The 25,596-nt window shown below is 51.9% G+C and overlaps 1 protein-coding gene across 2 annotated transcripts in view; it reads left to right on the top strand.

Moving 5' to 3' along the window:
* PLXNA1 (plexin A1) overlaps positions 1 to 25,596 on the top strand; it is a 265,426-nt gene that overhangs the window by 126,843 nt on the left and 112,987 nt on the right. For both annotated transcript variants that reach the window (XM_026650270.2, XM_026650272.2), the window contains exons 5-8: positions 5,408 to 5,508; positions 9,578 to 9,701; positions 12,580 to 12,733; positions 14,300 to 14,399. In XM_026650270.2, coding sequence (XP_026506055.1) covers positions 5,408 to 5,508; positions 9,578 to 9,701; positions 12,580 to 12,733; positions 14,300 to 14,399 — 479 coding nt within the window. The remainder of the gene's footprint in view (positions 1 to 5,407; positions 5,509 to 9,577; positions 9,702 to 12,579; positions 12,734 to 14,299; positions 14,400 to 25,596) is intronic.

Here is a 25,596-nt window from a genome sequence, read left to right as displayed (position 1 = left end):
GCTGCCAATAATCGTTAACATGCCATGGGAACCCCCTGCTAGGAGCCTGCTGGAGCAGCACTTGTGGGGAAGGCAGCTATCTGCACTGGGGCCTCAGTATTACCCAGGCACCCTGCAGGCTGCTCCAGAGATGGGGGATCACAGGACCAGGTAACCAAGAGGGACATTCAGGCCAGCCAAAGCTCGGGAGCAGGGCAGGTAGGCATGGAAGGGGAAAGGACAGCCTGGTGAGCAGCTTCCGCCCCTCTTTCGTCCTTCATGGCCACTAGGCAGCAGGCACAAGTGACCTTCCAGTGGGACTGAGCCCAGTGGGGGGATGTCTGTTCCCAGGGGGCAGGCGGGGAGAGCAAGACACCCAGCGGGTCACTGGCAGGCCTAGATGGGACACAGCAGCCCCTGCTGGTTGGCTGCCCCACTGGGTCATGGCTCAGGGGATACTAGCCACCCCATCCTCCTCCACTGCAGGCAGCCTTGCTGGAGATGTAGTGTTCTTGCCCTGGGAGGGCTTGTGTAGGGTCTGTGCCTATGTTCCCGAAACAGCCATGTCCGGCGCCCCATGACAGCGTGGCTGTCCCTTGGCGAGTTGTGAGCACTCTTCCCCCTTGCAGTGTGCTTACCCGGGCTGTGCCTCGCTCAGAGTGCAGCTGGAGCGGGGACACGGGATGAACCAAGGGGGGAGTAGGCCTCTTGCCCCCCTGAGATGGACTCCTGCCGGAGCTGTGTCGTGGCCTAGCTTCCCCGATGTGGCTGGGTGGGCAGCGTGGGTGAGCTGTAGCAGGTGGGTCTCAGTCTCCCAGTCTGTGCACGTGGCTGGAACCACAGCTGAACTAGAATCATGATATATATCCAGGCCGTTGTCCCAGGTGGGGGATATGAAAACGGGGCCTTTGATTGGTCCAGAAACCCCATGGGGACGGAGCAGCCTATTTCCTCTTCCTCCTCCTCCTGCCAGCCCCTGTTTCCGGTTTACAATCTGCCAGAGACTCCGAGGAGACCTGGGGCTCTCTGGGTGACTTGCTGACTGGGAGGCTGTCGGCCGAATCCCCCAACCCCGGTGTCTCAAAGGGCCTGGGATGCGGCTCAGTGGTGAGCCTCTCCGCACCGAGCCCCTTACTATTCCCAGCTCTTCCATTTCCTCCTCTCCCTTTCTGCTGGTTAATGGCAGCAGGATTGAAAATGGGCCGTAACTCTTTCTTAGCGGAGCAGCCTCTCCCCCTTGGCCCTGCGTTCCCAGGTCTGGGCTGTCCCCTCCTGACAGACATGCGTTGGGGAAGCTGGAAATTGTGGCAGTGCTGAAGTGACAGCGGGAGATGGTCTTCAGCTCCAAGGCAGAAGCTGAAAGAGAGACCATGTGAGTCTGCAGGCCATGCGTGGAGGTTTCACTCCCTACGTAAGTCCCTGCTTCCCCCTGTTCTGCACTCCCAGCCCCATCCTAGATGCCCTAAGCTGTGGCCAGCTGGGGAGCGAGGAGTGATGACCAGAAGGGATGGTCTGATGCAGAATTGTTGGTGGAATTGTCTGGCCTGGGTTATCCAGGAGGTCTGATTGGATTGTCAGGCCACAAGAGAACGTTAGGACCAACTATGGATGCTCCAGGGCACTTTGAACCACAGAGGGTTCCCTGCTCCCCAGGGGATCGGAGGGCTTGAAGTTGTGTATGTGAGGATCCCCTGGGGAAAGGCTGGAGACGGGGGCGGGGGGGAAGAGTACCCTAAAGGAAAGGGTGGGGGGGAAATCTGAGAAGCTGTTCCTGGCTGCCTCCCTGTCATTGCCCTGTTGCAGTTCTAAGGCCTGGCTACCACTGGTGGGATATTTGGGGGGTAGCCGGACAGATGAGGGCTTTGCTCAGTGAACCCCAACAGGAGGGGATTTATTGCTGAGTTGCAGTGTTTTTCACAGCGAGGATAGCAGGACATTAACCCTATTGTGTTGGGTGCTGTACAGACAGATTGGAAGTGGGTATTATGACATTTGCTTTTGCAGCTTCTGTCTCTTTGCTGACAAAGCAAAGAACTCTCTTGCCTTCTGAAACCTCCTCCCACCCCCGTCTTCTCCTTTCCTCAATAAAAAGAGCTCTCTTCCATCGCAGCCTGGTGTTATCAGGGTGTTGCTGGAAAGTAATTAAATGAACAGTTGTAACAGAGCTCGGAGGGCCAGAGAAATGAGGGGATTTTAATCAAATCTGGAGGAGCAATTAATAAAGAGCTTGTAACCCTTTAAGGCTAACTCCTGCTGTCACATATCGGAGAGTGTAGGGGTCTGGCTAGCATCTGAAATGGGCATAGAGGGCTGTAAAATGCTATCCCGTTTTCCTAAACTCTGGAGAGTCCAGTTGTTCATTGTGCTCTACAGAGGTTGGCTAGATTGCCAGGATCCCCAGCCATTCGCCTTTCTCTATGCCAGACCTGCCTTTGATTCCAGTACCTGAGCCATCTTGGCAATGAGCTTGGTGGGGTCTCAGTCTGGTCCCTGCTTGTGCATCACAATCCTGGCATGACATCCGTTATAATCTGGAATAGTTGTCAGCCTCATTCAGGGGAGGCCCTTCCGTGGGGGGAGGGGTGCTGCAGTTCAGTGTTGAGGGGCATCTGTAGAGGGCGGGGGCCCAGGACTGGAATAGCAGTGGTGGGCTGCTGGTCAGGATTGAGGGGTGTCTGTAGAGTCGTGTAGGAGCTCAGGGTTAGAGTAGCAGGAGGAGCTGTGGGTCAGAGTGGAGGGGGATTGGCAGGGCTGTAGGAGGAGGGCAGGGCTGGGATAGTGGGGTGATGGGGGACTGAAGGTCAAGGTTGAGGGGCATGTCTTTGCAAGATGTTTGAGAAATGTTGGACACAGCCCTGCATCCCTTTCCATGAAAGCCAGAGAGCACTAGAGAGGCTGTGTCTGTGCTGAGTACATTGGCTCTCTTAGGTCCCTCGTGAGCTGTTTTTCTCTCTCAAGGTTCAATAATTCTTGATGGAAATAATGTAGCTTTTCTTAGTGCCTTTGCCTCTGGGTTGAAATGAACTCGGTGTTCCATTGGCTGCTGGGAACAGATACAGAGCAGCCTCGCCTGCCCTCCCTCTCACCATTGAGCTTCCTAAGGAGCTAAGTGTGTGGGGCCCACTGGGGCAAGCAGAGGTGTCCTCCCATGGTCCAGGAGTTTCCAGCCTCTCTTCCCCTTCTTAGCTACCTGGAGGGGAGCTCAGACTGGTCCCCACAGGAGACTGTACATTAGGTGTCGAAGGTTGTAGGGCTCTTTCCAAACATGCCAGGTGACCTACAGGCCATTGAAGACCAGGTTAGGCTGGTAAGGGGGGAATGTCCTACCGACCCTGCTCCTTTTAAAATCTCCCCTCTTCCCTGCAGCTGCAGGGTTGGCATCTGGCCGTTGTCCATCAGGGGCTGTAAGCATGTTAGCCTGTCACAGCTGTTACTTATGGAATGCTGCTGCTCTTTGGAACATCACTGATGGCCGCAGCAAGGAAGGCCATGGCTACACTTGGAGTGCTGTACAGGTATAGGGATATCAATGAGCTATACCAGCAAAGTTGCATTTTGTACCAGTATAGCGAAAGTCCCACGCATGAGCAAAATGAGCTATATGTGTGAAAGTGCAGCTTGGCTGTATAACTGCATCTTCACCAGGACCTCTGCCCATCAGGGGTCCCACCTCTTCACACCCCTGACTGACTGAGTGATGCCAGCAGAAGTGTGTAGTGGAGACCTGGTCTAACTGTTGTCCCAACCTCGGGATTTTGCCCTGGAGTGATGGGGAGAGAGAAAGGTCCTAGGGAGGTTGTGGAATCCCTGTCATTGGAGGTTTTTGAGAACAGGTTGGACAAACACCTGTCAGGGATGGTCTAGATTTACTTGGTCCTGTCTCAATGCAGAGGGCTGGACTTGATGACTTCTTGAGCTCGCTTCCAGCCCTACATTTCTCTGATTTGATAATAAGGAGAGTGAAAGATAGGGACATCTGGCTTGGGAAGGAGCCAGGTCGGCAGCTCCCTGAAGCAGGGGGCAACATGGGAGTTTTCCCAGGGTTGGGCATTTGGGGTCCATGCGCCCCAGTGCTTGGGATACACCCCTGATGCCCCCCTATTGGTGTTTGTGGTCATGTTTATATGGGGTTCTTGAAGGACAAGAAGGGAGCTATTTATAGGGTTGAAATAACCTGCGGTCTAGTGGGCTCGTGGGACTGCTATTCCTGGAGACCAGATTTCACCTTATTGACCCCCGAAGTGCTCCCTGGGGGGCGTTAAGCACGAATAAATGCTCACCCAGGTCCTGCTGCTCTTTGCCTGAGACTGAGGGGAAGGCACACTTGCTTCTCTGGTCTCAGCACTTGTAAAAATCAGGTGTCTATACGTTGCCCCTTGATCCTAAATCTAGCTGCTTATCTCTGAAAGCCCTGCCCTACGTACAGACACTGCCAGCCTAGGCTCAAGTCATGAGGCAAGGTGTAGTGTTAACAGGCCCTCTAGGCCTTTATTAGGAGAGCCACCTCTGTGCAGCAGCTGGCCCCATGCGCTGTTGCTGACTATCTAACAGACACCTCATATATGGGCAGGGAACTCCGAGGGCATCCTTCACCCAGAGTAGCAGGGGTGGGGGACTGCGAGGCGCCATGCTGCCTGCGTGCCCCAAGCTGTGGGACTCTGGGTACGGTGGAGTCAGCGAGGGCACCTGCTCACGTCATGTGTTCACCGTGGCTGCACAGATGGGAGGGGGAGGTTCTGTGTCCTCCCAGCCACAATAGCTTGTACAGGGGTGGAAACTGGGCTCCTAGCCCCATCACTGGATTCATAGGCACTGAGCTGGCTCTGGGGAGCACAGCATGAGATAAAAGCACAGGAGAAGGGTCTCTGCCTGCTGCCCCACCGCTCTCATCCCTAGCCTCAAAGAAATACTCAGGGCACCTCAGGTCTTCAGCTCTGGCCTTGAAAGAAGCCTGGGGCTTGCCCCTATGTTTTGTTAACCCCTTCATGTCCAAAGGTGGGCCTCTTAACACAGTGTGGAGTTAACTGGGCATAGGATCCAGCACCATGAGGGGAGTGTACCCTACAGCCTTCCCTTAATCATGGGCCTGAGCCACTATCATAGTGCGACCCACCTTCTCTTCCTCCCTCCCTTGCTGTCACTCATTCCTGCCTCCTTCCTCCTCTCCCTGTCCCACTCCCCTCCCGCTCCCCAGTTACCCATTCCATCTATCCTGCAGGATCCCTGCATCTCCCCATTCTCTTCTGTCCCCACTTTCTCCATGCACTGGTTCCATCTGCCCCTGAGGCTGCCCCCACTCTGCCAAGCCTGGCCCCCTTTCCTGGTGTGTGTTGTGGGGTTCCCCAAGAGGTGGGTGGGTAGGAACAGGCTGGCCTGGGGCTTTCTGATGGGCATGTTCACGATCTGCCTGTCTCTTTCTCTCCCCCAGGTGACACGAGTGCCCGTGGAGAGCTGTGAACAATACAAGAGCTGTGCGCTGTGCCTGGGCTCCAAGGACCCCCACTGCGGCTGGTGTGTCCTTCATAACGTGTGAGTACGGCGGTCTCGTGCTGTGTGTCTGTGTCCCAGCCCTGCACAGCTGCCCTCTCTGCCCGGTCACTTGCAGGGCTGCCCAGGACAAACACTCACTGCTTCCCCCTGAGCCCTTAGCCAGGGCTCCGCTGGGTCTCCCAGGACCAGCAAGGACATGAATCCCCACCCCAACGCAGCATAACAGAGCGCTGTTTCGTTGGGGGCTGAGCATGCTGTTGGATTTTTATTGCATGCCTTTTGCCTGTATGGGATTGTACTGCTGCCCATCACCGTGGTATCTGAGTGCCTTCCACATTAAACAGATTGGGTGCCAGTCTGCTGCGCCTACAGGGACTGACGATAGGCCTTGCTAGAGCCAAGCGCAATACAGGCAGGTGCTGTGCCAGTGCCCATTGCTCCTCACCTGTCTTACTATCCTAGTCCTGGGCACTGTCCAGCCTCCCCCATCCCATCCCATTTCAGTCCTGGGCCCCTCACACAGCTCAGCCAGGGCCTCTCAGTGCTGACCTGCAGCCCCCCACTGTTCCCTCTCGAGTCCTCACCAGAGATGCTGGCCAATTAGCCTTGCTTGGGTGGCTTCTCAAGGTGCTCTTGCTGAGATCTGTGGTACATGCTCAGCTGTGGTCAAACCCCAGCAAAAGGAAGAATAGCCCATCTCAGCGGGTGTGACCCTCAGCTTTCTCCGCTGTGGGTGGTGTCGCCACTCACTGACTCCGTGGAGCGTGTGGGTGCAGATGAGAGCCCTTCAGAGAGAGGCACTGGCTGAGGGGTTGGTTCCCTGCCAGTTTCCAGCTGGTGGCAAACCAGCCTGGGAGATAAGGGCCCGTCCGCCTGGCTTGTGCTGTCTCTCGCTGGCTCCTCCGGCTGCGCTGTGTCCCCTGCAATGAAGTGGTGCTGCGAGGGTGATTGATGGCAGCCCACTCCGAGTCGCCAGCCATCTAGCGCACGGAGGATTCTGAGTGTCAGATCTGCCGGGTGGCTAAGGATTAGACATGAAGCTTCCCTCCCTGATGGGCAGGAGTTTCCCATCCCCCTGCAGCACACATTAATGCAGGCCACACGGCAATGGAGAAGCTCGCCCCTGCCGCCCTTGCTCAGCTTTTCTCCAGCCCTTCTGGGCTTGGCAGCTGCTGGGGCATGCAGGGTGCTGGAGTGTCGGAGTCTGGATCGCCCCATTAGCCCTTTGGAGTCCAGGGCATTTCATCCCTGTGGTGACTTTCCCCTTCGTGACCAGACGATGGTGGTTCGGAGCCTGGTGTGAAATGAGTTGCTGGGGCTCAGCCCAGTCTTGAGCAGACCGGTGCCCACAGCACAAAGCTACCACCATGACAGGCACTAAGTACCCACCTTGTGAACAGCCTCATCAGAGCGGTCACGGACTGGGAGCCTTGGAGTCACTCTGCCGCACGGGTGGCAGAGGGCGTGGGGAGAGCTTGACCTGACACTGACCCTTGCCTCAGTCTCCTACGCTGCCCCCAGCAACATCTGCTCCTAGGCAATGCACAATGGGGCTAAGCCTGTAGTGGGCGACGGACTCGGGGAGCTAATAGGGGCTGCCCATCTCTTCGTGCTGTGATGCTTACACCAGTTTCTCTCACACACATGCAAATGTGCCTGATTTCCCTATGCCATCTAGGCCAGAAGTGCTGGAGCTAACCTCTTTGTTACTCAGGAGGCTGGTGGAAAGCAGGAGCTTTACCTCTCAGAGGCCCTGTTCCTCAGCTCCCCGCTGGCAGCACAAAGCCAGTGTCGGTGGCCAAGGCAGCTGGCTGTGCTGTTGCACGTCGTGTGATGGTGCAGCTTGGGGAGAGGCAGCGGGCACAGTCAGACTTGCACAGAGCCAAGACCCCGTTGTGTGCCAGCACCCTTAGCAGTGAAGGTGGGCTACAAAGTGCAGACAGCGGGTGAGAGACGCTGTAAAATAGTCTCCTGCCTTTTGCACTGTTGGGCCTCTCACCTGGTGTGCACAGCGCAGCCAAAAATGCAGCGCCTCAGGCGTGGAGGGCAGCAGTCAATGCCCAGTGGACAAAGCCGTCTTTCTCAGTGTGCCCTGGGATCTTTAATGTCCATGCGGAGCAGGCAGGAGCTCAGTGTCTCCACTCTGAAGGACCTACATGCAGTAACCTGCATGGAACCAAGTTGATTGGCTCTGAAGGGCAAAAGGCTGAGCTGAGCCTGTTGGGATTTGTCCCAGTGGCTGTGAGGGGAGCTGAGGCATTACACACCTGAGCCATAGCGTGGTGAGCTATTCCCTCAAGCTTCCAGCCAAGCTGTAGTGGGCCTGTGGTGGGGGGGGGGGGGGTAGGCAAGAAGCAGAGGGAAATCAGGGAGGAGAGACCCAGACATGGGATGTAGGGCAGTCCGAGGGAATTTCTGCTGGATGGAGCCAGTGAACTCCTGGCCGGGGGCCTCACCCGGACCTTCCTTTTCCAGACTCGCTGGGCCTCATGCCGTCCAAGGGGCAAAAACTGACGCCTCTCTCTCTATCCCCAGGGTAGATTTCAGGTCAGACCCAATGAGTCGGGCAATAGCTCCCCCAGCAGCGGCACATCCTGCTGTGGTGCACATGTGGTCAGCCACAGACACCTGTGGTTAGCAGTGATGCCGGCACAGCTGCCTGGATAGGCGGAGAGGCTAAACCACAGGGGCCCCTAACTCTGCCCTCCCTCCCCACCTGTGTCTGACAGGAATCGAAGTCATAGTGTTTCAGAGGCAAATCGCAGGCAGGGAATCATCCCTCACCCGTACTTACTGCAGGGAGGGGGCGGTGCTAATGGGCTGTAATTTGCTCTGGACAGCTGGGTGGGAAGGCCTTTAACCTGGCAGCCAGGCTTCCAGAGCTCAACTCCATGTGCAGGAGGGATGGGAAAGTGGCATGAAAGGTAGAAAAACCAACACAAAGTTGGGGATTTTCTTTTGGGGGTTGGAATTGAAAATCACCTTGGAAACGTGTCTCTCCCTGGCAAAGCTCTGCCTCTCTAGCCATGCAGAGTGTTTAATTAAACCCTGAGCTGCCGTCTCCCTCCATGATCCCTCGGAGAGCTGGGGCGGGGCAGGGGTGTGGATGGGATGGAGCGTATTTCGGGGTCTCCAAGGTGCGGTGTGGCACTGGCATCTGCTCAGGGGATAAATCACCCAGATTACGGCCAGGACCTTGAAATGCGTCCAGGCATCTCTTTCTTTTTTTTGCCCTCCATTTAATTAAACTTTTCCCATAATGCAATAATGTTGGTGCAGATAAAGGGAGGGGAAGCGAAGGGAAGTTCTTTGAACTCATTAAGGGGAAGCAGTGCGTCTTGAAGGGGCTGCAGAGTGGGGGAATGGCCGCCATGCCATGAGGGCTGGTAATTCCAGAGCTGCTTTTTGAGAGATCTGGTGATGTACTGGGGGGAAAGAAGCACTTAGAGCGTAGAGGAAAGATGGGGGAGCTTCAGCATGTTCTGGAGGAACTGGTTGATACTGGTGCAAGGGGAGGGAAAAGGGGAGGAAGTAAGTTAGTGCACTATCCTCTGAAGACCTGAGTCCATAGCAGGGTTTAGGGTACAAGTGGAAAATAATTTCTCAGGCCACCACACGATTAGACGAGAGCACCATCAGAAGAGCTGGGGGAGAGGGTTAGAATATCCAGGGCATGCTGCACCGCTGGGGTGGAGTGCATCGGCAGCGTTGTGTAGCGTACCCAGGCTGGAGTAGCTGGTTGGGGTGCCTTGGAAGAGAGCGGTGGGAGGTACCCAGGACTAGAGTAGCCGGGGGTGCTGCCCGGTGGGTGTGATACATCCTGTCCAAACACCTGCTCTGGGATTGGCTGTAGTTGTTCAGGGATTTAGGAGGGCTCCTGAGCCTGCCTGTAATGTGATGTCTATTCTTCATCCCACCCTGGTAAAGCTCTGACCTGTGAGTTTGCAGCATGTGGGTCCTCTAGTCTTGGCCAGCCTCTGAGCTCTGCGTAATGCTCAGTGTCGCAATAACTCCCCGTGACTGGCCCTCCCACAGGTTTGGGTGGTGCTTAGCTCTGAGCTCGGGGGATTCTCCTTGTCCTCACTGTGGCTGTTTTATTCCTCTGCAGCTGCTCGCGGAAGGACCGATGTGAGCGGGCTGATGAGCCTCAGCGCTTTGCTTCGGACCTGCGCCAGTGCGTCCAGCTCACCGTCCAGCCCAAGAACATATCGGTCACCATGTCTGAGGTCTCGGTAAGCTGCTCAGCATGGGGATGTATAAGTGTCACCCGTGCTAGCTTCATTTTGGTGCTGTGGCAAAGTGAAGGCAACAATTTGAAATAAAAATGCAGTATCAAACAAATAGAAAAAATGGTAAATAGATAGTGATTGATTATAAATTACAAGTTCTGAAATCCAGAAAATTGATAAGGGAAGCTAAAGACAGGGAAAAATCCATTCCTGGCAGGACTAGGGCTAATAAGGATTTCTTTAAGTATATCAGGAACAAAAGAAATCCTGGAGATAGTAAGATTGTTAATAATGATGCAGAAAAGGCAGAACTGTTCAATAAATCGTTCTGTTCTGTATTTGGAAAGAAGCAGGATGATGTACTCGTATCGCATGAGGTTGATGAAGTACTTTCCAGTCCATTAGTAACTAATGAGGCTGTTAAATAGCATCTACTAGGGATAAGCATTTTTAAATCAGCAGACCCCGTTAACTAGCACCTAAGAGCTGGCTAAGGAGATCTCTGGCTCACTGATGTTAGAGTTTAATAAATCTCTGTTAATATAGGGGGAAATTCCAGAAGACTGGAGGAATGCTCATGCGCCAATATTCAAAAAGGCACACCAGAAAGGGCTATTGCGATGACCTGCTTCACTACAGGCTGCTTAGCTTGACATCAGTCCTGGGCAAAATAATGGAAAAACTGATATGGGAGTCAACTGATAAAGAATGAAAGGATAGGAATATAATTAATGCTGGTCAACATCGTTTTATGGAAAATAGGTCTTGTGAAACAAATTTGAATCCAGTCTCTGATGAGATTGCATGTTTGGTTGACAATGGTAACTGTGTAGATGTAATATACTTAGATTTTGTAAGGCATTTGATTTAGTAACACACAACATTGTGATTAAAAATTAGCACTATACAGTACCAATAAAGCACATGCAAATGGACTAAGGACAGCTAACCAACAGATCTCAAAAAGTAGTTGTCAATGTGACTCACCATCAAATGGGGTTGTTTCTAGTGGGGTTCTGCAGGGAGAGACTCAACGCTATTCAGTATTTTCATCCATGATCTGGAAGTCAATATAAAATCACTGCTGGTAAACTGTATGGAGAACATGCAGATTGACAGAGTGGTTAATGGTGAGGCCAGGGCAGTCAGACCGAGGGATCTGCATCACTTGGTAAGCTGGACTCATTCAAACAGACTGCATTTTAATATAGCCAGATACAGAGCTGTGCATCTTGGACTAAGGAGTGTAGGCTCTTCCTACGGAATGGGGGATTCCGAAAGGGAGTTAGCGGTCAGAGTGGACAGGCAACTCCACACAAGTGCCCAGAGTGATTCTGTGGCAGAAGAGGCTAATGCAGTCCTTGGGTATATGAACAGGAGAGTAGCGGGCAGGGGCAGGGCGGTGATTTCACTTCTGTATGCGGCATAGGAGAGACCAATACTGGAATACTTCATGCAGTTCTGGGGTCCACATTTTAAAAGGAAGTTGAAAAATTGGCGAGGGTGCAGAAAAAGAGGCATAAAAATATGTGAGGGCTGGAGAGAATGCCTTATTGAGAGAGAGACTTAAAGAGCTCAGTCTGTTTATCTCATCAAAAAGAAGTTGGAGTGTTGACTTGATTATGGTGTCTAAGTACCTTCACAGGGAGAAAATAACAGGTACTAAAGGGCTCTTTAATCTAGCGGAGAAAGGCATGAGAACAACCAATGGCTTCAGTGAAAGCCAGATAAATTTAAATGAGGAATCGGGCATACGTTTCTAACAGTGAGGGTGATTAACCATTGGAATAGACGCTCAAGGGAAGTGGTGGATTCTCCATCTCCTGACGTCTGCAGATCAGGCCTGAATGCCTTTTTGTAAGAAGTGCTTTAGCTAAACACAAGTTATTGGGCTCAGTGCAGAGGTACCTTGATGAAATGCAATGGTCTGCGCTATGCAGACCATTGAGGGGGGGGATTTGATAGCAGCCTTCAACTACCTGAAGGGGGGTTCCACAGAGGATGGAGCTCGGCTGTTCTCAGTGGTGGCAGATGACAGAACAAGGAGCAATGGTCTCAGGTTGCAGTGGGGGAGGTCTAGGTTGGATATTAGGAAACACTATTTCACTAGGAGGGTGGTGAAGCACTGGAATGGGTTACCTAGGGAGGTGGTGGAATCTCCATCCTTAGAGGTTTTTAAGGCCCGGCTTGACAAAGCCCTGGCTGGGATCAGGGGCGGAGCTAGCTTTTTTGCCGCCTCAAGCACGGCAGGCAGGTCCTGCGGGAGGTCCGCCGGTCCCGCGGTTTCGGCGTACCCGCCGCCGAATTGCCGCCGAAGCCGCGGGACTGGCGGACCTCCCGCAGGCATGCCGCCAAATCCGCTGGACCGGGGACCTCCCGCAGGCATGTCGCCAAATCCGTAGGACCGGGGACCTCCTGCAGGCCTGCCGCCGAAGGCTGCCTGACTGCCGCCCTCACAGGGACCGGCAGGGCGCCCCCCGAGGCTTGCCACCCCAGGCATGCGCTTGGAGCGCTGGTGCCTGGAGCCGCCGCTGGCTGGGATGATTTAGTTGGGGTTGGTCCTGTTTTGAGCAGGGGGTTGATGACCTCCTGAGGTCTCTTCTAACCCTAATCTTCTATGATTCTATGCAGGAAGTCAGACTAGATGATCTAATGGTCTCTTCTGGCCTTGCACTCTCTGAATCTCACCTCCTTCCTTGCCCCCGGAATTTTCAGGAGTGTTTGCTTCCGGACTGGGGGCCGGGCTCCCCTGCTGGATTTCAGGGAGCATGAGGGTACTGTTCCTGGCCTGGCCTGTTGGCTGGGCTTGGTCTGGTTGATCAATAACAAGTTCCTCTTGTTAGCTGATTCTCTGTGTGATAGTTCTTCCTCCTTTCCCCAGCTGGTTCTGCAGGCCTGGAATGTCCCCGATCTCTCCGCCGGGGTAAACTGCTCCTTTGAAGATTTCACGGAGTCCGAGAGCCGCATTGAAGACGGGAGGATCTACTGTAGCTCTCCATCTGCAAAGGATGTGATCCCCATCACCAGGGGCAGGGGTGAGTTTAGGAACCACACTTGGTCCATGTCACCTTCACAGTGGCTGCCTGACATACCTTGCAGGACTTTCCCATGGAAGCCACATGCAGATAGGAGCTGGGCTGGCCACGGGCTTTCCCCTTATGACTTAGTTCCGCACTTACCGTAGTGATGTAGACCTTGAAGCCAGCGAGGAGGCATGAATGTCTGGAATAGTTTGATGGCTGCTCAGCCATCCCCAGCCTGTATATTTTAAACTTACATTAAAAGCCCTGCCTCTTTCTAGCTCTCTATAGCTTAAATGTGTGTGACAGCCCCCTCTCTGTCTCCAGATAGAGGAGAGGGGTAAAGTGTGTCAATACACATGTGGTCAGGGTGTGGGCATTCAGACACGCCCTATTGCCACACACACACACCATCCCTGCCCCCTGGGTGAAATTAGCAGTGCTGTTGTCTCCCCAGGAGAGCAGTGCGGAGGCCCTATCATTTGGGGCATTTAAAGCTGGCCTGGACCAGACATGAGGGAATGCCCTGTCAGGATCAGTCCTGCGTTGGCCCTGGGGAGATGGCTGGGTGAGCTAGCAGGTCTTTTCCGTGTCCAACGGTGCTGATGCTGTGGTGCTGGACGTGCAGCAGTGGGAGAGACTGTTTCTGTTTTCTGCGCACTTGAATGTGCATGTAACTGGGCAGCCATTTGTCTCAGGGATAGAGTCAGGGGCACATTCCAGTGGCACTGCTGGGGAGGGCCAGGCCAAATTTCAGTGAGTGGCATGGTGACTTGGGGCAAGGGGTCACAACGCCAGTCAGATTTGGCCCGGCCACTCCTCCTCCTGGGCCAAATGGTGTAGTGACCTGTTACACAGAGAGGCTGTCCCTGTATAGCGGCACGCAGGGGAGTCCGCCAAGAACTCGGCTCCTGGAGGCGCTGGTTCATACGCTGTGTGAGTAAGAGAGGGGAGACTGTAGCTAAGGAGGGGGTAGATGCTTCATTGTGCTCTGCCCTCACCCTCTCCCGCTTCTTGGGCACAGCTGCCTGTAGATGGCCCGAGCGCCTGACTGTCAGTCTAGCATTGCGGTACCCTACAGGGCTCTGTGGCACCTCATTCCTTAGCACTGGAGCAGTCTCCAAATAGGCTGCTTTTGCAGCAGATTCCACCAGACTCTTTTGCTGGCCTAGACTGTTCCAGTATCTGGTTTGGGGGCCCTCCTCAGCCCCTCACCCTGCTGCTACCATAAACACAACCCAGGGCGTGTGCACCTCCGATCCCCCCCTCCAGCTGCCAGCACTGCACAGAGCAGGAAGCCGGAGGGGCACTGTTCAGAGCAACTTTGCCTGTCCTCTGAGCCCTGCCAGCCAATCAGGAGGCTTCCTGAAGGAGACCCCTCCCTTTTTATCTCAGTAACTGGGTGATTTTGTTAGCTATGTGGGGTTAATTGGGATCGCTTCGTGCCTCAGTCAACCCCCACACAGGCCTCGCTCGCTCGCTGCTGAGCCATGTGCTCGGTTCCATAGGCCTCTCTCTGATCCATGTCCTTTGTGCCCGTGGCCCCTCTCTGAACAGTGCATGCACCTTGTTCTCTTGCAGGCGACAAGCGGGTGGTGAAGCTCTACTTGAAGTCCAAGGAGACGGGGAAGAAGTTTGCTGCTGTGGATTTCATTTTCTACAACTGCAGCGTCCATCAGTCGTAAGTGACCTGGGCTGCCTGAGTGCGTTCTGGGGAAGGGTCAGAGTAGGGCATGAGAGACGGAGACAGGCAGAAGCAGGCAGGGAGAGATGCCAGCTATGCACCTAAGAAATGTGTGTAGACAGGCCCAGAGGGTGCTAGCTGTGTGCTATGGCTCATTGGGATTTGGGGTAGGATTGTTGGCAATCTAAGCCATCTGGTCTTCCCCTTAAGTTTGGTGTAGCGAGGGGGCAAGGACTGGGTCAAGGCCCTTGAGATCAGGGGATACCTCTAAACAGTCATGCTTTATAAATCCATCCCATCCTTGTTGTGCAGCTAAGAGAGCGGGAGTGGGAGTCCATTCCTGCTGCTTCTCCAACAGAACTGTTTGCAAAGTTCCAGTCAGACACACCTGTGCAATCTCATGGAAGGTCACTGTGCTGCGCAGGTGGCACTCAAGACAATAGGGTGTCTGTGAAGGTGTAACTTGGCCTGCAGAACCAGGAAGGGAAGAGCCCACAAGTGTGACATTCTGAGTCTATGCTGGGTTTGCAGGACTGGCAGTTAGATAGCCCCCCGCACCCGGCCAGTTTCTTTACTTGTAAACGAAGCGCTTGGACCTGGAAGCAGGTGTGAGACAATAAACATGGAGCCCCACAGTGCCTCTTTTCTACAGTCGCTGCTCAGAGCAGAAGCTCATTTGAAAACTAGGATTTTCTTTTTGGAAAGCTTTGGAAGAAACAGGAACGAGTTGGATACTCACCAGAATGCAGACTCCTTAGCAATTCCTGTGACTCAACCTCCTCTTTTAGGGGCTGAGCATCTTGTTACTCCTCCGAACAGTTAACATGCAGGGCAGGAATGACTTGGCTATGCAGAACTCATGAAATCCGACGTTTTCCTAGGGCTGTTGGCTGGCAGGTTGGGACGTTCCTGCGAGGCTGAATGGAACATCCTGTGTGTGGTGGGGGGTTTGCCCAGGAGTTGTCTAAGTGGAAGTAGCTGTGGATTAGCTTTCTATCCAGACTCTTTTGGAACCTTCTTTAAATGTGGATCTACGGGGTCTTTGAGCCAGGCTTGTGATAAAATATGGGGTGGGATATGTGGACTATTGGGATATGCACTGATGGGTGATATACCCCATGCTTAGATAGTATGGCAATAAGTGTAGTATGCAAACTTTAGTTAGAGAAGAATCTGGGGTGTATTTGGGTAAAAAATTCAGAGCTCAAGAATGTGAGTGGTTCTGTTCTGCCAGAAACCCTGTATTCAAGAGACAGGGTGATCAATGATTCCAGCAGAGTGAATGTCTGGCAATGTGTGTTGGAAAGTTTCCTGCAGAAGAGTTTAGCTCCAAATCAGAGGGGCAGCCTGGAGCTCTGCTACAAAAAGCCTCTTCAAAGACAATTCATCAAACAAGCTGAGTTTTCAACTTTGATCAGGGAAAAAGCAGTTGAGATGCGGGAGTCCCAGAATGCTGCCTGGAAACCAGTGAATATTCAGGCTTCAACATCTGGGGCGGCTGGTGAACAGGAGAGCCTGAATACGCCTATCTCTACCTATCTGCTAGGGAGATGTCTGGATCCAAGTGGAATTGGGAAGGGCCTCTGGGGCATAAAGGCTGGGCATCAGAACAGAGCAGTCAGGACTGTGAGGTGGATAGTCGAGGCTGTGATGTACAGACAGGAATGCTCCCTCCAGGTATTTTGTGTTGGGGAGGTGAGGCCGGTCTCACGTCTGGCAATTTGGTACTACCTGCCGCTTCTTCAGAGAGCAGATCTTTTCTCCTTTGCAGAGCGAGGGGGAAAGAGAGTTTTAAAACTGGACTTTCTCTCTCACCTTAACCCAAGAGAAGAGCTCTGTCTCCCTTCATGTCGTGAGATTTCAGTAACGTGAGATCAGCTTGGGCTGGGGAAAGTTGCATGTCATTATTTTGCAAATTTAAAAATCAGGTATGATTTAAAAAAAATAAATCAGTAAAAGAAACAAGACTTTTAACTACAAGTGGCATTAACCATGGCCAGATTGGGGGCCCATCGTCTTGGTCTAGAGGGGAGAGATACTGAGCGAAGTCGCATTTTATTTTATGGGCATGACGTAGAAATAAAAACCCATAACAAAAATCCCTGCCTGATTTATTACCAGGTTGAGGTTTGATTTTGGATGCATTATTTAAAAAGGCTAATTATGGATGCATTAATATTTATGGGCTCTGGGTTAGAGCTGATAGAAAAGTCCTTGTTCAAGGCTGTTGAACATTTTTATTATTTTCTTTACGTCAAGGATTTTAGAGTTTGGAGGCAATTTTAATTGTGTGCCCTGCAGTCAAGTCATAGCCAAAGAACATGACAGTATCCAGGGTGATGCAATACATTTAAATACCATTTGCAGACAGGTGGCTTTAATGGATCTCTTCAGAGTTAATAGCCTTTTGGATCCAGGTTTCATATTTTGCAGAGGAAAATCTATAAGTCAGCCTGATAAATTCTGTATTAGGAACAATGTGCTTTTCCACAAGGCTAATGTTTTTACTGTCTAGTTTTCTGATCACCATGTATTATGTTTTACTTTTACATTTGGGCAGCTTCACTGAGGTCAGGAGTCAAGGGCCTGAGTGTTGAATCATTCCTCTGCTTGAGGATTAAAAGGTTTGAAAGATTTTCAAATCATTATAGAAAGATAGAAGAATTGTGGGCCAGCTGAAATTGGAGTAGCTACAGGGAAGTCAAATGAAGTTCCGCCAATTGACACCAGTGGAAATGCTGGCCCAGTGTGTTCTCAGCAGAGCTCTGGAAAGGCACCGACAAAATTTGCAGCTAAAATCCATTTGTAGATTGTGGGTCTGGTCCTGCCATGCGTGGAGAGCCTTTGATTCCTGTTGCCATGCCTGAACTGGGCTCTCTGTGCATGTTCAAAGGGCCCTGGGAATCTTGGTCTGGCTGCAGGGGAGACTTGGATAGGGGAACAACATGTCCCCCCCCCACCCCCTCCTTTTTATTTTTAAGTGACCATAATGAAAATGAATCATCAATAGTCAAAGATGAGCTTAAAATAACTTGTTTAAAAAGTCTCTCCTGTGAATGTATCTTTGAGAGAACAACCTAAGGGGACTCTATCCTATTTCTCTCTGATTTGTTATCTTAGGGCTTTGTTCTTCCAACCAGCACCCTAGACATGCCCCCCCCCCTTCATAGATTAGCATAACCAAATCTCTAATGAATTTCATTGGCATGTCTCCTTTCCCTGGTTATAGGGAGCTCTGCTTGGGGGGGCTTAGAAAGTCTTTCCCTGCATTACTGCTAATCACCTCAGATGACGACAGCAGAAAGAATTTTAAGCAATCTCCTTTACTTTTCCGCTTTGCTGCTGCTTGTTTTACTCTTTGGACCTCCTTAGCTTGGGGGAAGGGAAACCTCAGGCTGGTCACTTGCACTTTCTATTTCTGGTGGGTTGTGTTTTCTGTGTCTCCAGCGTAGTGCTGCCATGCTGGGTTTTCTGATAGCCCAGGGGAATGTTGAAATCAACAACCACAAAAGGCTGTTTATATTGAAAGCTTTTTAAAAAATCCATGAAAACATTTCAACTGGTGTTAGGTTTTTGTAAATTGCCTCTCCTCCCCCTCTCTTACATTCCTTTCCAACATTTGCAACCTAAATCTCCTGGTGCCGGCTACAATTTTCATAAATGGTTAGTGTTTTATGGTGCCCAACTTTAGATGCCATAAAAGGGCCTGATTTTCGTAGGGTGGATGAAAATCAGGCCCTCTCAAGGTGTCTCAAGTCGGGCACCAAAATCCCTTGAAAATCTTGTCACAACTCCCTTCAAGGAGGAGGTGAGATCTTGATCCCACATCTGGACGTCATTCAATCCTCTTTCTCTTGTAATTTCCTCTGGTGCAGGCACTCCCTTGGTGGCGTAGGGCAGGCATAATGGCCCGGTGTCATCGTCCCCACACAATCTGTGGCACAGGAGTATGCTATGGAGTGAGTCAGGGTGGGAAGAGGTCTGTTGGGGCTGGAAGGCTTGTGCGAGTGTTCCAGCTATTCTGGGCTGCAGAGCAGCCTGTATGTAGCTGTGGGAAGTTGCCGTAAGGTAGAACAGCCAGTAGTGCTGCTGTAACATGTGCCGAGGTCTGGGCTTAGAGTTTTGCCCCCTGCCATCCGGAGCTGGGCCTCTTGCAAGGTGCAGGTGGGAATCAGAGCCCTTGTTTCCAGTGTAACTGCCGCATTACAGCATCACCAGGAAAGCAGACCTTGTCCTGAGCATCATCAGGCTTGAATTAAAATAGAAACTAGCTAGGTTTGCTTGAAAACAAGTCAGTTTGTGTTAGCGACAAAGATAATGCACCTTATTCCTGATTTCCGTAGTAACCTCTTGCAAGGGAAGGACACTGACAAGGAGACAGGTGGGGGATTCTCAGTAATGGCCCCTTTTGGGAAGCTCTGGATTTCCATGCTCCAATTAACAAACAGGAATTGGGAGAGGCTTGGAGTCCTCCTGGTAAATCCGAGACGGGAGGAGGAGGGGGTTAGAACTCTCTTTTATAAATGCCCCCATGCGTTAATCTGTTTTGACCTTGTCAATATTTTCCAAACTGCTTTGAGAGGGGAGAGCCGTGACAGAGCCTCGCAACAATTCTCTCCTCGCTCTGCTTTACAGAGAGAGGAATCACCGTGACACTAGGAATTGGAGGCCTATAGCACCTCTCAATACAGATTATCCAATTCTCACTAAAGTGCTGTTGACTGTTGACAAGGTTGCCCCACAGCTGCTTTTTCAAGGCCAGTCCTATGTGACATCTAGCAGACGCGCAGACGCTCTATCCTTTCAGAAAAAGCTGCGGCAAGACGACCCAGGCTCCTGTTTATTAAACCTAGATTAGCACAAAGTGTTTGACTATGTACTTGTTCCATGTGCTGGGGGCGTCTGCAGTTCTATGTATAGTGACTAGATAAGGCTGAGCTTTCCCTGAAATGCCTGGGGGAGGCCTTTGGGGTAGTTAAGGGGTAGCTAGTTAGTGCTCTTAGTGTGAAGTCTGAGGCTAGAGCAAGCTGTCCTGAGCCCACGGCCCTGTGTTTTCACTAAATCTTTGGCTGAGAACGTACAGAGTAATGCCGGGCCCTGTTGCACTCCCTAGTACCATGCACATTTCGGCATGGAAAAGGGATTTAGCGGCTTCTCTGACAACATTTTCTCCTCCCTTATCCTGGATCACGAGGAGGAGACTCTATGGGTGGTGGGATCCGTTCATGGAGAAGAGCTGGGCTGATGGGAGACATATATCAGCTTTGTAGAGCACAGAGTAACAAAATGTAGAGCCCCAGGCTGTATTCTGTTTCTGGGGTCTTTCCTCTGCTGTGGGGATTCTCCTTAAAGTGTGTGTGTGTGTGGGGGGGGGGTCTCTGGGGCAGCCATCAACTGTGGGAGCCCTGTCAGCACACCTATATTTGAGCCATGCTTCATGGAGCAGTGGAGACCAAGAGCTGATGCGGAGACACAGACCCCCATACTGACAGTAGGGGTCTCCCACTGACCCTGGAATTCATGAGAATCCACTGGGTTTGTGGGCTGTCCATGCGGGCTGGTCTTTAGGTCAGGAGTGCAAACTCTCCCCCCTGTGATGGGATGATTGGGTAGGAATCTCCCCAGGGAGAACCTAGTGTAGGTTCCTTCCCTGCTAGCCCTGCCCCTTGAGGGTTTTCTGTCCCGATCAGGTGCACACTGTTTAAAGGCTACTCCAGCTGCTTTGATAACCCAATTAGTCATTCTGTGTCCAAACATATGCAGATGACACGGCCCTCCTTGTAAGCGTTAACTCCCTCGTCAAGGTCTTCTTCAGGAAATTGAGTCCTCTTTAGAGATAAAGACATAATGCTAGGTTCCCTTATCGACTTGAATAGAGACTGTTCTCTGGCTAGGTAGATGAGTGAGAAATCTGCCTTGAAAGTGAGTTGGGAATTCCAGCAAGAGAGAGAGTGAGAGAGCGAGCTCAATATAGGAACACGCTTCTGAAGGGAGAACTCCTCTGAACTCGGACGTCTAGGAGGGGGAAAATAATAGATATGAGAGTGGGAAGGTACTGGCAGGAGGGCTGGCCTGTAGGAATATAGGGACTGCTGGACTGGATCAGAGTAGGGGCCATCCATAAGAACGGCCATACTGGGTCAGACCAAAGGTCCATCTAGCCCAGTATCCTGTCTACCGACAGTGGCCAGTGCCAGGTGCCCCGGAGGGAATGAACAGAGCAGGTAATCATCAAGTGATCCATCCCGTCGCCCATTCCCAGCCTCTAGCAAACAGAGGCTACGGGCACCATCCAGTCCAGTGTCCTGACTCCGTTAGTGCCCAGCCCCAGCTGCTTCAGAGGAGGGTGAAAGAAACCTCCCTTGTGGACAACCCAAACAGATTTGTTCCAAGTCTTTCTTTTTTTGGGGGGGGGGTCCCCCTTTGGAATTTCTTGGTCAGAGCTTCCATTGCGGCTTCTCTCTGAAGTCTTGAGCCAGAACCGGAGGGACTCTGGGGGCAGGGTGGGGGCAGGTTTAAGGGACATGGGGGCTAGTTCCTCAGTTTCTTCATTTCAATAAACTGTGCAGAACATTTGGGTTTTAATAGACATTTGTTCAGACTCACATAGGCACCTGTGCAGAGATGAATCCATTACAAAGCAGCAGCCCCACTAGCATGGAAACCAACTCCTCCCATTGGCATAGGGGAGCGGAGAAGGTCAAATGGCATAGGGAGCGTTGTTGTAGCCATGTCGGTCCCAGGGTATTAGACAGACACAGTCTAATCTCTTTTATGGCACCAACTTCTGTTGGTGAGAGAGTCAAGCTCTGTGTAAGCTCAGAAGCTTGTCTCTCTCACCAACAGAAGCTGGTCCCATAAAAGGTCAAATGGTGATAGGGTACCTGATCTGGATGGATGGCAGGATTTTGGAAAGTCACAGCGGGGAACTTGGTTGATGGGAGTGGGATGGCACTTTGGATTGGGGAAATCACGCCTGGGCTCAGACACACCCATCCTCTGTGTAATTCTCGTATGCGAGACATTAATGCCATCAGGTGCTGGCATAGAAAACAAGGAGGCCCAGAGCTCTGCCCTCAGGTGGTGACAATGGTGGCCCTAAGCACCATCAGTGGTCAATAACTGAACCCCCTTAATATCTCCCAGCAAAGCTGTTCTTTCTTGGAGCCTCCACCACACCAGCCCTGTCTTCTGAGCTCCCCCGTTGGCTGTGTGGCAGCAGACTGCCCATAAACCCTACGCCCAGAACGAGGGCAACGTCTGGGGTGATACTGTTGCACAAAGAAGGAAGCGAAGCAAAGGAAGCTGGTTTCGTTTCTGCTCCACTAGCCCTGGGGGAAAGGGAGAGGGGGGCCGGAGTTGGTGTTTGTCCGATGGGGAGGCCTGAAAATACATTTTATTTATTAAGCTTCTTTGAGGGCATCACAAACAAGAGGCCCAAACAATACAGAAATGGCCGAGCACTGTAACTCTACCACAGCTGCAGTCGGGCGTCCTTCTAACTTTAGGCATGTGAATGCTGCTGCGGTTGAATAGAGCAGCCCTGTCTCACAGGTCAGACTTTTGTTATAAGTCTCCATTAGGCAAATGGGATTTTAATGCATTGCTTCAGGGGCCGGGTGCTGTGTGGCAGTGTAAGGAAGGCAGGGGCTGGGCTCGCTGCTAGCATGTGAATCACTGCAGCCCCTGCTCACTGCACAGGCTCTTCCAGGCGCCTCGCGCCGCTGTTGCCTTTTTCCTTCTTTCTGCTATAGCTTAAAACTAATTGTGTTCCTCAGGAAAGTGTCGGCTGTTGGTACTTGCTAGAGCCAGGTGTAGTATGGACAGGCGTTGTGCAAACTCTCCTAGCTCTGCTCGTGCCCCGCTGTCCAGACCTTTGGTCCCCCTGCTGTCCCCGGCCCAGACTTCCCACATGGTTCTGCCTATGCCCTGCAATTCAGATGCGCTTGGTGCTTTACAAAACAAGTACAGATCATGTCCCCGTCCTGCAGATCGTATAACTTAAGGGCCCGATTCTGCAACTTTTACTCCCAGTGAGTAGCATTTACTTATGTGAGCAATCCTACTGCCTCCAATGGGACTGTTATGCTACTTGTATGGCGTAAGGGATGCAGAATCAGGGCCTGAGTTAAACAGACAACAACATGAGGAGCTGGGGGGGGACAGCGGTGTAGGGAGGACAAGGGCAAGGTCGATAAGTTCCCTGGGAGAATAATGTGCACATCTTGAGGTTTCTTTTTTTAAATCTAAGGCTTTGGTTGAAAGGCCTCCTTGAAGCTGCGACTTTTCAGGAGGGACTCCGAGAATGGGAGGGAGGGGGTGTAGTGAGCAGGGTCAGGAGGGAGTTCCAGACATGGGGCAGCACGAAAGAAGGTGGAGGTGAGTTCAAAGAGGCATCCACAGAGGCGGGTTGGGTTGAGAAAAGAGAGTGGCGTGGGTGTAAAGGAGGTGAGAGCCAGCCTGCAGCACTCCTTGCTCTGCCAGTCCTAGGTCTCTCTTGTACCCTGGTGAGTACAAAGAGGGTTGGCAGTTTGGTGACATGGACAGAAGTCTGCCACAGATTAGCAGGAGACTGCCCAAACTCGTGGGGTTCTGTGGGGGGGAATGCCATCAACCCACTGATGACTCCCACTAGCACAGGCCCCCTCACACCACCCCCCATCAGTGTGTTCTGCAGATTAATGGAAGCAAAGCACAAGGCGCTTGCAATGCAACCCCCCTCCCTCTCTGCTGCCACTCCAAGTGTAGGCTATAATGGAATCTAATATTTCTAAGGATGTATCTTTCATCCCGAGATACAGTCTTAAAAGTAGCTCGGGGGATCTTAGGAAGTCAGAGGGAGCTGCTATGCGTATGCAGATGCTGTTTCCATCAGCACAGATCATGTATATAATTTTCCTTTCCAGTGAATCTCTCTTGTTCTGTGTGTGCTCGTAATAGAACTTGCCCCCTCCTCCCCTCCCCTCCCCATGGTTTGCTCCATATCCTTCCTCCAGGGCCAGCTTGTGTAGAAATCACTGCTCCAGGCAGTGCTCCCCACCAGCATGGCTTCCTCCTAGCACCTCGCATGAAAGAGCCCAGACTGCTCACGTCAAACACCTGCCTCTTCCTTTCGCTCGGGGAGCACCTTTGGCCACCTTCACCCTGCATCTTCCTTCCTTCCCTCCCGCTCTCTACTTGTTTCCCCGATCAAGCTTATCTCCCCCCTATGGATTCTTGTTTTATTCTGTACCTGAAGAGCTCTCGGTGCTCTAAGCTGGAGATGAGAGATGAGAAAAGTGAGTGGATTTGTGCCCCAGGCCATGCACCTCCCAATATAATGGCGAGGTGCACTCCGTGCCTGGGGATAAGAGCGAGTGAAGGTGAATGAGGAACGATGCCACCCCATCAGACTCGATGGAAAGACTCCTGTTGCTTCGCTAGGCTTGGACCAGGCCCTGGGACAGCAGGAAGAATGCCATGGGGACTTGAGCTGCCCGCTTCTAAACTGGCTAACAGGAAACTGTCTCCTGATGTTGTGATCCACAGGTTCTCAGACTGGGCTCTGTGGAGCTGATTGTGTCCTAGCTGGGATTTCAGGAGTGACGCTTTCTACTCACTATAGCCTTCTCTCCATATGGCCTGGTGACTCTCCTGTGGTATCCAGAGACTTCCTTGACTCACTAACCTCAAACACCCCCTGCACTGCCGCCTGGCGCTCCTGTATCAGGTGTTTCTCCGTGTAAATTCAACAGTGAGCAAATTCACAAATGACCCCAGAATTGGAAGGAAAGCAGCCCAGCTGTGCCATCACTTAGCGGGGGCAGCAGGCCATGAGTGGAGACTCTGGCCTCAGTCCCCTACTCAATGCTGCTCACTCCACCTCTCTTTCTGCAAGGTTTTGTGTTTATTAGGGTGATCCTCATTGTCTGTAGACCTCACTGGTCTTTCTCTAGGTGGGGGACCTACAGCCATGATGCACCCCAGCCCATTGTGGCCCCCTTAGAGGTTCCAGGGAAGACCATGGGCATGGATCGTTTCATGACTATGAGCTCCTTGGGGGAGGGATCTGTTTGTACAGCACCTAGCACAGTGGGGCCCTGGTCTATGGCTCGGGCTCCTAGGAGCTACAGTAATACAAATAATAAATCATCATCATAATGCTCAGAGACCCTTAGGAGGCAAGGAGGGAGGGAGTGTGACTGGCAACTCTGCTAGTCTGCCTCCTGGTGGTTGCTGCCAATGAACCCAATCCCTCGGGGTAGGGTTTTTTTTGCCTAACTTGAGGTCTTTGCTGAGTTTGTCTCCACTCATGTGGCACCTGGCTCCACCATTTGGAGGAGGCAGGAGAAATTGCTGGTGAATTAGTCATGGATAACATGGCGGCTGTGCTGCTTGGGGCTCTGCACCTGCATTTGGGTCTGTATTGTGTCTCCAATATAAATAGTTTCCAGCCTGGTTTGGTTGGTTGTGGAACAGGTGCGATAGGGGAGTTGCTGTCTGCCCCAATGCCTAAAGTTTAAGGGAGGGTGTGAGGGAGATTTCCTCCAGTTATCAGGAGTGATGAAAGCTTTTTAGTTGATAAGTGACGAGGAATTAAAAATGCCTGACGGTGGGAAGCAGGAGAGAGACTGCACAGATGGCAGCATGCTGCCGAGCAACCTGCCACTGCATCGGGAACAGACAGTAATGACAAATGGACACTTCAGGATAAAACCTCAAACACGCAGTACAGCCTGACATTGGGCAGAATGCGCCTCTCTCAAATGCACAGCAGAGAGCTCGGGCTCTTTTGTGTGCTTTGGCAACACCAGGGATCCAACTGGGCCAGTTTGCCGTGATTCATTGAACCAGTAAGTTTTGCTGCTAGAGGTATCTCATCTCTAGAATCTCAGCTTTCATTATCTTCTCTCTAGCACTTGCTTCCTGTTCTGAAGGTTGTTCTTCATAACGACAAGTGCAAACTAGTGCAGTGGTGTCTGAGTCTGCAGACTGCTTGAAAAGTTAGCTCTGGGAGAGGTTTCAGCTTCCCATATTCATTTCAAAGGGTATTATTAGTTCTAACACCTAATCGTGATCATTTACATTTCAAGGCTGCTAACTGTTTCACTGCTGATCAAAGCATGCAAGGAAAGAGAGGGACAGTCAGATATCAGTAATCAGCTTAATTTGCAGCAAGGAAGATTAAGGTTAGATATTAGAAAAATCTTTCTAT

Source organism: Terrapene carolina, unplaced genomic scaffold (assembly GCF_002925995.2).
Source record: "Terrapene carolina triunguis isolate 2854851 unplaced genomic scaffold, T_m_triunguis-2.0 Scaffold89, whole genome shotgun sequence".
In the NCBI taxonomy this organism is placed as follows: domain Eukaryota; kingdom Metazoa; phylum Chordata; order Testudines; family Emydidae; genus Terrapene; species Terrapene triunguis.
The sequence above is the reverse complement of the archived record's forward strand: the minus strand, read 5'-3'. Positions and strand labels throughout refer to the sequence as shown.